The sequence below is a fragment of the Gavia stellata genome, chromosome 13 (assembly GCF_030936135.1).
Source record: "Gavia stellata isolate bGavSte3 chromosome 13, bGavSte3.hap2, whole genome shotgun sequence".
In the NCBI taxonomy this organism is placed as follows: Eukaryota; Metazoa; Chordata; class Aves; order Gaviiformes; family Gaviidae; genus Gavia; species Gavia stellata.
In genome coordinates this window covers 2116974-2128931 of record NC_082606.1, presented here as the reverse complement: position 1 = coordinate 2128931, position 11958 = coordinate 2116974, and the positions used below count along the sequence as shown (strand labels likewise).

Genomic DNA, 11958 nt, shown 5'->3' with positions numbered 1-11958 from the left:
GAGGGCAAGTCCCTTTCCCCACAAGTCAGCAGGCAGCACTGGAGATGTCCCTGCACCTGCCTGTCCCAACCAGAGTCCACTCTAGTCCGCTGCCTGCCGGCTCTTGCGCTTTTCTTTCCTCTGTTCCTCAGCCCCAGTTGGTGCTGAGGTCTCCTCGGGGCTGGTTTCTGAGCCCGGTTCTGGTTCCAGAGGCAGCGAGGGAGGCTTTGTAAGCGCCGCTGATGCTCCAGCACCTGGGGAGTGAACACAGTTATAGTTACTGTATGACTAAGTGTGTTTTGTCTATTCTTTTGGCCCTTCCAGGCAGCAGGGACATGCAGAACAATCACAGCTATTAACTACTCTCAGAGTTTCTCTGTCTAGCATTGGCTTATCGATAGGACTCAACTCTTTTGTGAGTTATCCAGTCAGAGACCTTACAGTACCCGCAGTTCTGCGGAAGGGAAGCTAAGGTACAGGATCTCATTCAGCTGGACTGCTGTCAGAAGTCAGTACGAACTTAGGAATTAACTCATGCTTTGGAAGAGGAAATAGTTCCACTGAAGCTGGTTTATATTCAAGCTGGAGCAAAAACCACAGTATTGTTTTCAGTCCAGTTTTGGCAAACTCAAGGAGAGTTTCCAGGCAGTTAATGTAGCTACTCACAGAATAAAATCAAAACAGGACACTTCCATGCCAAAGTTGTTTCTACACTTACATTGAGGCTGACAACTGATGTTATGAACCAGCTCCCTTCTCTGATGCGGATGATAAAGTCCTTCAGGTAAACCCCAAACTCCTGTATGTTTTATTTTTCAGCCTTCCTGACTACGTCTTCCCCGCATGGAAAGTTTATTCCGTGCGTGAGAAATGGAACAGGTCCTTAGGGGTGCCAAAGAAAGAGGCCTGGATTACACAACCTCTCTCCTGCTTCAGTCCACAGGAAACAAGACTAAGAGTGACAGAAAGTCACCACCATGAGCGATATTTCTAGCGCATTCCTCCTCAGAAGCCAAGGGGTGAGAGGAGGTCAGGCTATGAACGGTGGCTCAGGAGATGCTCCTACCCAGCCCCAGCAAGAAGCAGCACGTACAGATACACTGGCCTAAGCCTTCTAAGGCTGATGCTGTCTCCTGAGCAGCTTTCAGTCCAGCGTCCCGCACTAAAAGGTAATCCAGCAACATTTGCAAGGGAGGGACCTGGCTGGACAGCTTCAAAGCAGTCCAGTTGCAGTTATTTTTGTAACAGAAATGATAAAGCGCTTCAGAAAATTGTCCATCATTTCCCTTCTCCCCAGCAGCCTGTCCGTGCATGTGGGCTCCTGGGCTCTTCCAAAGGAAGACAAGAGGTCCGGTTTCTGAAACCACCTCCTTTCCAGAGCAAGATCTCAATCCCGTGCTAATGGAGTCTTGCCCATCGTGGCTCAGACAGGAAGGGAAACTTTACTGGCAAAAGCAGGATAGTATAATGCACACAGAGAGCATGTTCCTTCCGTACTTCCTTAACTCAGAAATCTGGGCAAGTTACTACCAAATATTGACATCACTACTGTGTAAGTCAATAGCTTCCTAATCACGTGCTGTAACTCTGTACTCAAAGGAAGAGAGATTTCTCTTCTCCCCTCCCGCAGTTCTACGCTAAAGAGAAGCAAAAGAGAAGTACCTGGGGGAAGCTGCATGGTTTTCCCATACCCTGCAGCTGAGGACATGGCTTGACCCAGGGCCTGGTTAGAGCCCAAAGGCTGCTGAGTGCTGGAGGATTTCCCTGACGAAGCAGCTCTCTTGGATTTAGAGTCTTTAGAAGGCTTCGTCCAGACCAGGCTCTCCCCCACCTGCAGGGCAGCTCCCATCTTCTGGGCAACCTCCACCATCTTCTCAAGAAGCAAAAAGAGAAGATCATTGTAAACAGGAATACTTCAGACAATAATGAAGTCAACACCACCACAAAAGAAAACCAAAAATGAGAGCTGTGCAGAGCTGGCTACTGCCTTGGTGCTCGAGGGAAACATCTCTGCTAATTCATTCCCTTAATTAAGAGGGAATCTTGTCTTGCTGTGTATTGATTGAAGAACTGGGCTTCAAAGAGCAGAAATGAAGCAAGCAGCTCTCAGCAGGCAACCGCTCTACTCGGAAAAATCTCGTAAGCAGAATTTCTTCCTAATAATTGGACTCCAAAGTCACATTTCCTCCTCATTTGTTGCCAGTCTTAGCGCGGCTACTTAGTTCCCGCTGACAACTGTTAGGCACATACCTCAGGGTCAAAGTCAAGAGTACTGCTCTCCTTCACTGCATTGACCTTCTTCTCCATCTCCTGGTACTGGCAGAGGGCTCCCTTCTTGTCACCCTGGTTATACAGCAGGACAGCATAGTTCAGGTTGACGAGGGGGTTGCACCTGCAGCAAACACGGAGGATGCATCGCATTCACTGCGGGAACACTCATCCTGACTCGAATAACGCTAAGATGTGCCCAAGCAGCAGAGCTGGGGACACCTTACTGTCTGGCGCAGCCAAGCCGTGGGGTACTCTGACCCCGAAGCAATGAGGAGCTGCACAACCAGAGTCCTTTGAGAACACGATAGAGTCCCACGTGCTCGGTGAGAGACCCGGTGCCCGGGCTCAGCAAAGCATCCCAATGTCAATGACAATATCAACGACTCTGGTGATTGCCTCACCCCCTGCACGGCTCTTCTCTGCAACAGCCAGTTCTTTGCACTTGGGGACCATCTCAGGACGGTCTTTAGTAAGTGCCTGGTCCCCCAGCCCCGTGCTCCTGGGGCAGGTAGAGCAGTGACGGCGGCTTTCATCGTACTGTGAAAGCTGATCTCTGCTCTGACTTATCTCAGGCTCTCACGGCTCTCCCAATCTGTAGGAGAGCCGCTTGTCGTGGGACCGGGCAGTGGAACAGACTCATGCTTATTGGTTGTATTTTACAACCCAACATGCTACAGAACATGCTGTTTACACTTCATTTTCCTCACCTCTTCTCTTTCATTCACCCAGTAAAAGCATACATAGTTGTATGTACTGTTATAGCGAAACAGTAGGCGATACCTATTAACGAAGGACTCGAAGAGGAGACCAGCACTGCAGGTAACGCTGTTATCCTGCGCAGTCCTGCCTCCCTTCCCGCTGCAGAACAGCATGTGAAGATTTCAAAAAGGCAGAATTGCTCCATATATTCTCATGTTCCACAGGATCCGTTTTCTTCACTAGGATACGTTAACCCCACACAGCAACTTTTATAGTCGCAACAGCCTAGCCAGGAGCGTGAGCAAACTAAACCGGAGGGGAGGAGTGAGCTGACTCCCTTGGCTCTGTAATGGGAAAGTGAAGCTCTCGCAGTCCTGATCCTTCCTTAATTGCCTGTCAAGCCACACTCAACAAACCGCTCTGACCATTCTTTAGCAGTCTGAATTTCACCCTTATTTTGGAGAAGCAAAATGCATGTGTATTATCTGACAAAGAAATGAAACGCAAGAGGGGCACCGGCCCCAGCGTGGAAGCTCCTGCAGACGCTCGGCTCATCCAGGCTGCGGGATGAGACCTGGAAGAGCAGAGGCTGCATTTGGCCAGAACAGGGGATGTGCTGTTGAGGGGTGCATGGAGGAGCACTGCCTGACCGCAGCTCGCTGCAGAGGAGCCGCATACATGTATCACACGCGCACAGGTCAGCGAGGGGTGCGTTGTACAGTTCGCTCAATGAATGTGAGCAAGGGACTGGTGCCCTCTCCTGGAGCCTGGCAGGGATAACTGGAGCCAGCCAAGGACTCCAGCACCCACGCCTGGGGGGCCAAGAGCGCATCCTTTGTGAAAAGTGCAGAAGGGAAGGCTTCTGCTAACACCGTTCAATAAAAAAGAAGTGTCATCCGCAAGCCATGACTATCCATCCTCGGTAAGTCATATGACAGCACTGCAAGAAAGACTATTAGAAAAATTCTGATAGCGTTTAAAACCATTGGTTTTCCTTTAACTGAGAAACTGGAACACTGACCCTGCCACAGAGAAAAACCCTCCTCACTGTCTTTGCCAAAGTAAAGGAAGAAATGGATGAAAAAATAGATATCAAAACCCCATCACTTCGGGGGGGGAAAAAAAAGCCAAAAAAGAAAATACAAAAAACCAAATGCACACAACAAAACACTGAAAACAGAGACCAGACAGATCTACGAACAGCCAGTTTTAAAATTAATTGAAGCTTATCAAGCTAATTCACCTTCAAGAGCTGAGAAGCAATATGACAGTTAAAGAAATCAGTAGCTAAATAACCACAGAAAGAAAGGCCAGCTCTGAGCTGGAACCAGTACTAAGAAGAAACACCTTTTTTAAAGGTTTTTCCAAGATGCTTTCCATTCCAGACCCAGCAGGGCACCTAGGCCAAATGTCACAGCACTGCTATAAAAGGATTTATGGCAACGGAAACAAACACGGCTATCTTCATCCCAGCCAAACAGTTCATAATATACCAGCAAAGAAAGCCTGTGGGGACATGGATTCAGCCACACAATAACTGTCTAAAATACACGGCATGTCAGCTGAACAAGCCCAACGAAGTCTGGATATTCCTCCCAGCAGTCCCTGGCAGTTGGCATTCATTTTTGCTTTGATGAGGTTTTATTTTCCCAGTAAGACTATATAGCTGTAGCATCATAATGGTGCCAAATATTTAGGCAAAGTTGTAAAGCTAAATTTCTATTCCTTCTCTTTGATCAAAGCACGCAAATTCATGACTAAGCAGTCTGAACAATTTTTAAGGTCCTGTACTGCCTGGCTAGGCACGGAAGGCTGATTAGGAAAGCCAGGCAAAGGAGTCGACGGGACTTAGTCAGCGACGTCGGTAGGAAAGACCACTGCATAATCGCAAACCGCCCTCGCACAGCAATACGTTTACAAGTCTTTCACCGTAGTTTGCACAGGTTCCGGTCTTCTGAGGAGGTTGCACAGACCTACCGATGTTTGAAACAGATGGAGAAGTAATATTTAAACCTGCCTTGTAATTCTGTTGATGCATTAAGTATGAAGAACTTCAGTGCCAGATGTGTGCAGGGGTAACTGATTCCAGAGCTCTGGCATGCGTGCAAGCCATGTAATTCCCAGTAAACATCTGAGAGGGTTTACAGCACATCTTCGCAAAAAGAACTGCACTACAGCGTCAAACACTATTTTTTGAAACTTGCTGCCTTTTATAACAGGTTTAGGAGCTTCCAGAATTCCCAGAATTAAGCCTGGCCAGTGCACCTAGGTTAGAGAGGACAGAGGAAGAGGGACCAACATCTTCTCGTGCCGCCTTGCGACGGCCACTGCAGATGGAAAGAGTGGTTTTGCCACAGCTCTGTCGCCAGCATACAGACCCCTGGGCTCAGGAGCACTGTGCTGGCTGCTGTAAGTATGCAAATATTCACAGTAAACTGAGAAGAATCACTGTCTAATCACCTACTAGTTAAAACTTGGACAGTAAAAAAGAAAGGTAAAGAAAAGCAGACCCGGGGAGCCAAAACTATTCATAAATTCGAGACAAATTTGGTTTTCTGACTGAAAGGATGAAATACTGCAAGGTTCATTTTAACATTTCTGCAACCAAGGGTTCTGATTTCAAGAGCCAGATTGCAAAAACAGACATTGTTAACAAAATGGAGAAGAAAGGGCTACACTGCTTCCCTTTTATATGCTTTATACTAGCTTCTTGCCCACCTTCTCCCAGCTAAAATCTTCCCTCTGCCCAGTTCAGAACAGGCTTTATCCCAAGCCTCCCATTGCTCTGCAAAATGCTCAAACTTTGGGTTACAAAATATTCTGGGATGACCGGTTTTCTTCTAACAAATCTGCTCTGCTGCGCATAAATATTCACTGGGAAGCGGCCTGGAATCCAAAATCATCAACACTGACTCGCTAACTAAACAGCAAAATAAAAAACAGCTTTGGGTTGGACTGAAATAAAATTTCCCTTTCATTTTTCAGAGCTGACCTGGATTTTAAAAAAAATAAATAAATTAAAAAGGAGGTTTTAAAACACTGACTTGCACAGCTGCAGGAATAAAAACGTCTCCCTATCGCAACCCATTTAGGGTCAAAGTAGACAGAGGGACAAAGCACACAAAGGAAACCAGTGAGGGAGGCACAGCGATGCCATCAAACAACTGACAGCTATGATTGAGACTTACTTGTCCAGTGCCACAGCTTGCTCATATGAACGTTTTGCATTCTCAATGTCTTCAAGGTTTGTCAGAGCAACTGTACCAAAGCAAAATGTACACACACAAGTTGATGCTTCACAAGGATTTCATTTTTAGGACAATTCTGAATGCCGTTACACGGTAAAATAAATAGGTGCTAGCAGGGTTGTCCGGACTGCTGCCAGGATAAATCCCACTAATGTCACTTCTGACAAATATTTGTCTCGCTTGATCCCAAAAATGTCCAGTGCTGGAAATCCACACCCACTCCTTAGGCCACCCAAACCCTTACAAGTAGAAAGTCTTTTCTCATGTTTAACCTGGATCTGACTGCAATTTAATCTTCCTGTTCACCACAGAGAGAGAACAGACTATTCAAACTTCATACCTGTCAGTGACCTATTGGGAAACAGCTTCTTAGTGTAGCCTTTACCCAATACTTGTTTACTTCAGCCCAAAGTTTCTGTCTCTACAACGTTGCATCCCCTAAGCTGGATATCCGCCGGAGCTGGATAACGGAGCGTTGCATACCTGCAAGGAGCATATACAGCTCTCCCATCTTGGGCTGGAAGTTGATGGCAGCGCTGAGGAAGTGGAAAGCAGATGCGTACTGCTGCATCGTGAGGTGGACTAACCCCAAATTGTACAAGATCTTCCAGTCAAAGGGAGCCAAGTAGTTTGCCCGCTTCAGGCAGCTGATAGCCTTTCAAAAAAGGAATAAGCGTGCTGTAACGCAGCCCACCCAGAACAGACCTCCTGTCTCTGCCACAAAAGGAATCTTGTTCTTGCATGAAGCTAGCTACAGACGAAAAAGAAAGGAAACCAGATACTTACTGCTACATATTTCTTCTTCCCGAAGAAACACATGCCAATGTTGTTCCACAGTGGGGGGCTTTCAGGCACAGTGCTGGCTACCACCCTGTATTTGGAGAGGGCAACGTCAAAATCTCCATGGGCCTGCATCATGCTGCCAGCCGCCAAGGTAGCCTTTGAGAGAAGACAAGTGACCAGCTGAGGAACTGCGTTTCCCCAAATACAGCAAGAAGACAACAGGACAAAATTAATAAACTAAAGCCATCTCAAGAGCAACCCAACATTTAACTTTTTCAGGTGTTTTCTTCTAGGGGCTACCAAGACCAACAGCGGGGAGCCGGTGGGGACTCTAGAATCTCCCAACATACAGCAGAAGGGTAAAGAAGGGATTCCTGCACCATCCCGATCATAACTGTCTCGGAAATAATGCAACGTGACAAGTATTTAGGGTATGTTTTGGGGTGACGGTAGTATGTCCTAGGGTCTGAGTCTCCGAGAAGATCTATGCCCTAATAGTTTCTTTTTACCAACAGGCACAGATAGAAATGGTTCTGGTGCAAGTTAACGGGAGAGTAAAACCTACGCAAGCAAGACATACGCAGCAAAGCTCGCCTAGTTCACACTGACTGGTTGATGCCGCAAATTAATGGAAATATGCATGGGGAAAAAAACCCAAGTGATTGCAACACGCTATATTTAAACCACACCAGTTAAGTCCTTTATAATATTTCACAGTGACAAGTAAAACGTCTAGGTGTAACGGTGTTTTCACAATAACATTCGGCTTGTATTCATCTATCATTTGTCAGCCCCACATTTCAATACTCTACATCGTTAACATCGCCCAGAAGGAAAAAGAGGCAGAGAGAAAGGAAGTAACATGGCTAAAAAGGGGAGGCAGTTTCACAGTCGGGAATGAAACCTAGATGCCAAGCTCGGCCTTCCAGAGCAGAGCCAAGGAAAAGCCACGTTTGTATACAACAGTTGGAAGCACAGACAGAGTTGTTAGCAGATGGGGGAATAATGTAACGGAATATCACTCGTATCCATGCTCCGTGCCTAGGAGTCACAGGGACCCAGGAACAGCTCTTGGGATTTTTCAAACAATACCTAGAACATTTTCCTTGCAAAGTCAATTCCATTTGTTTTCATTTGTTTGTGACTTAAAAACCAAAGGGATCGATTTAACATCTCATATTCTGCCTCCTTCCCTTTCCCAACCTCCGCACACACCCAACTCCCTACCCAGGAAAACGTCCCAGAAATGCATTTCGGAGAAAGCTTTCTGGGCACGATCCTTTTCAGCCTCTCCAGGCTCAGACCCTGGATATAGATGGCAAAGCTCTGATACTGGAATTAGCTTTAAGAGGTGTCCCATCATCATTCAGCTGCTTCGTTTCCACTCCTCATGATACCTTGTAGTTGCCTGGGTCGTAAGTAAGGGCGTTTCCAAGGTGTTCAAAAGCCTTCTGGTAATCCCCAAGCTGGGAAAAGAAGTAAATAAGCATCAGAAATTCAGGAAGGAGGGGGGGTTAAGAAGGAGGAGACATACTCTTTGGGCACCAGAATTTCTGGTTCAGTTGAAACCGCTGTTCAGAAAAGTTAATTGCTCCCATTACACACACATGGTCTTGTTTGATAATTTAAAAAACAGATTCTAAAAATTTATTTTGCTGGGCTGGATTCACTGTTCTGACCAAAACAAAGTTTTCTGTATAGTTTGTGCTCTGACTTTTCTATACAGGAGCGAGCTCTGGGTTGATACTCCTCTGCTCCTTCCTCTCTTCCAGAAAAGAGGCTACAAATTGCTACTCTGCGCATCCTCGATTCCCTCATCACAACTTCCTCACTCCCCAGGACACTCTTTTCATGGGAAAAAGTCTCCCCTTTGTCTTCTAATGGACTGCAAGTGTTAGGGGGCACGACTATGTCCATACATCAACACATGACTGCTTAGAATCCCTTAAATCCTATCGTTTTCAATTGCGTTATGCCAGAACTGTACCAGTCCAAACAGGATAAAATTCTGGATACCGGTGTCCTTCTTTGGTCACAAAAATTGATGAGAAGCCCATCCGTCACTTCAGCAATTACACTGATGCATCAGAGTCCAGCGCCTACTGTAATTAATAGCAAGTGGGAAAGCTGCAGAAGCATTTTTGAAACTCCTGAAGGTGAGTACGTATCCAGAGAGCCGTGACAAACTGAACAAATGAATCGCAGCACAGAGACCTGGGGGCTAAATTCATAGGGCGAATGGTATACTCGCACTAATTCTATCTTACAGATCCCCCTTCCCACATCAGATTCCCTTCTAAATCTACACATACCCACTTAAGACATCCAAGGCTCCTATTGAATTTCCCTATCTCTAAAGCAAGGCAATGTTTTTCAAGATCTACATTTTATTCTCAAGCATCTAAACAATTAGGGCAATGCTTAGGGATCTTTCCAAATCAGCACTTGGTGCAAGTTTTCTAGCCCATCAATCCTTTCAGGCACTACTGTCTGTTCTTCTTTGCTTGTTCACTCTTTGGGAGGCTTACTTCTGGAATAATCAGACTGTCCTTCCCATCCGTTTTACAGACCCAAGTGATAAGCATGCCTTTGTTATTTAAATCGATTCCGATTTTCTTCTACGGTGCATTAACACTAACAATTTCATGGCTGCTTTTGTGGGAGAATAACTTGCTAGACTCCTGCTCCAGAAGCAATGTAACGACTAGTCATGTTCTGTTGTACTTGGAGGATTTATAACAGAATTAGGGCAGTCGCCAAACAGAATTCCCGCTCTGGCTCAGGTCCAGGAAATCAACTTGCTTTTAGCAGCAAAAGGAAAAAAGAAGATACAGAAAAACAAGCTCTGTCATGTTAAATGCGGTCTTTAGAGAAACATGTGCAGATAGAAATTAAGTCTATAAAAAAAAAACCCTTGGTCATTTTGAAACTAATTAAGTTCATGTAATAGCTAACAGTCTTCAGTACCTGCAAGTAAAGTAACCCCAGTGTTGTAAGGAGGTCTGTATTTTCTGGAGAAAACCTGTAATACAAAAACCAGAGAGCTGCATTGTTTATTAGCCCTTCTAGAACACGGTAAAAACAGAACATGGAATGCTACATCATACTAGTATCACTCCAGGAAATTAACTGCTATTATTAAATGCAAATATTAGAACAATTGCCATCATGGGGACTTCCTTTGAATAATACTACACCTTAGCTTTCAAAATGTCTCCTAGATACAAATGAGAAGTCAACATAGCTCTGTGAAATAGATCTGGATGCATAATAAGATCATGTGGTTTTGTTAAGCTTCCAAGTGATTCTCCATCAGTGACCTGGAAATAGAGAATGGGATTTTCCATCGTCTCTCATAAACCAGCCTGTAAATCCATCCCAAGCCTCTTGGGCCAGGCAGGACAGGCAATCCTCAGCATTTCTGATGGATCCTACACACACTCATTGTCAGACTTTTAATTTACTCTCTAAAAAGATTGCAAACCTGGTTTCACAGACCAACTGTGGACCGCTCACCACGGCTCCGTGCTACGCTGCAGCCCCCAGACCAGAGTGCTCAGACAGGCGCTACCTGTTAAGGTATCCCTGGCCACATGCACCACTCCATTCGACACCGAGAAACTTGAAAAACTACGTCCCAAGGGCTTTCAATCACTGTATGCAACCCCCAATCCTTCACTGCTAGTATGAGGTTCACACAGCCACGTTGTGAACCCTTTTAAAAGCATTCCCATTCCCAGTAGCTTTTGAAGACATAAACAGGATGAAAACAACAATAAAAAAGAAAAAGCAGAAAGAGACGCTGTATTTGTGGCCTCACTCACCTTAACAGAGTGAGCAGTTTTCAATTCCCTGCTATCGAGACTTAAGAAATCTAATATGCACACTCACAGCGGCACCTTTAAACTTCCACCACCACAAAACTGCCTGATGGTACATAAACACAGAGCAACGACGACTATCCTGGAGCTGGTAACGGCAGGCAAAATGTAATAGGTGGATGAGAACAAAAAAAAAGCCAAAAACAGGAGTGAGGAAGAAGGGAGGGCAGGGGAGCACCGGAATAAGATATATAAACCTGGTAAGATGCTTAGCAAGGATTATTTACGTAATAAACATTCTAGATTAGTCCAAATGTCTACCCAACCCAATACACTGTCAGACAGCAGCCAAAAGCAGACGTGTAAGGAAACAGGATATGAAAAGAGCCGCTACAAACTGTAGAACCTCCAGTGGCTTCTGACACGCTCCTGTTTTCCTTTAGTCTTTGTCTCCATTACAAAACTACATTTTAAAAGCATTGGTAAATCAGATGCTCAGGAATGCCCTAAAACAAGATCGATCGGTACTGAGAAACGGTGACGGGGTGGGAGAAACTCACTGTGCACCAACCCATCTCTAGTCTGCCTACTCACACGCTTTCAAACACAAATCGCTCCCACTGAAAACAGCATGTGAAGCCCAGCAACTGAGTTTTGACAGACGATCAGGGTTAGAGAGACACCCGGGGTTAGATCTTTTTGGTAGATAAAGCTTTGGGATTTATGAAGTCAGTTTTGGATAGGTTTGCTCCCAGGCATCTCTGTCCATTTGTTTTTCCACTTTTATTTGGCAGAGCTTCAAACAGCTACCTTCTTCCCTGACACACTGTCAGCAGGAGGAGGACTACAGCTGAGAGCAGAGACAGCTGAAGAGCTTGAAAGTGCCAGCTTTGCACAGAGACACTATAATTACCATTAGTTTTTTAATCGTGTCCTCAATTCAGATCTGGGACACCAATCAAATTTCTCCTGGCAGAGGATGGGACATGGGCAGATAGAAAAAGGGATATATTCTTACTCTACGGCTTTCTTATAGACTTCAATGGCTTTATCCATCTCCCCCTCCAATAGGTGAATTTTCCCCAGCATCATGTAAGTCAGATCATGTCTGTTGAGGTCCAGGGCATTGTTTAGCTGGTCTCGCGCCTAAACACACA

The 11958-nt window shown here is 45.5% G+C and overlaps 1 protein-coding gene across 1 annotated transcript in view; it reads right to left on the bottom strand.

Moving 5' to 3' along the window:
* The window catches only part of BBS4 (Bardet-Biedl syndrome 4), a 39089-nt gene continuing 27131 nt past the window's right edge, over window positions 1–11958 (bottom strand). Inside the window, 9 exon segments of the mRNA XM_059823986.1 lie at window positions 1–233; window positions 1642–1849; window positions 2230–2371; window positions 6138–6207; window positions 6681–6852; window positions 6984–7136; window positions 8378–8446; window positions 9948–10002; window positions 11820–11947. Coding sequence (XP_059679969.1) covers window positions 82–233; window positions 1642–1849; window positions 2230–2371; window positions 6138–6207; window positions 6681–6852; window positions 6984–7136; window positions 8378–8446; window positions 9948–10002; window positions 11820–11947 — 1149 coding nt within the window. The 3' untranslated portion in view covers window positions 1–81.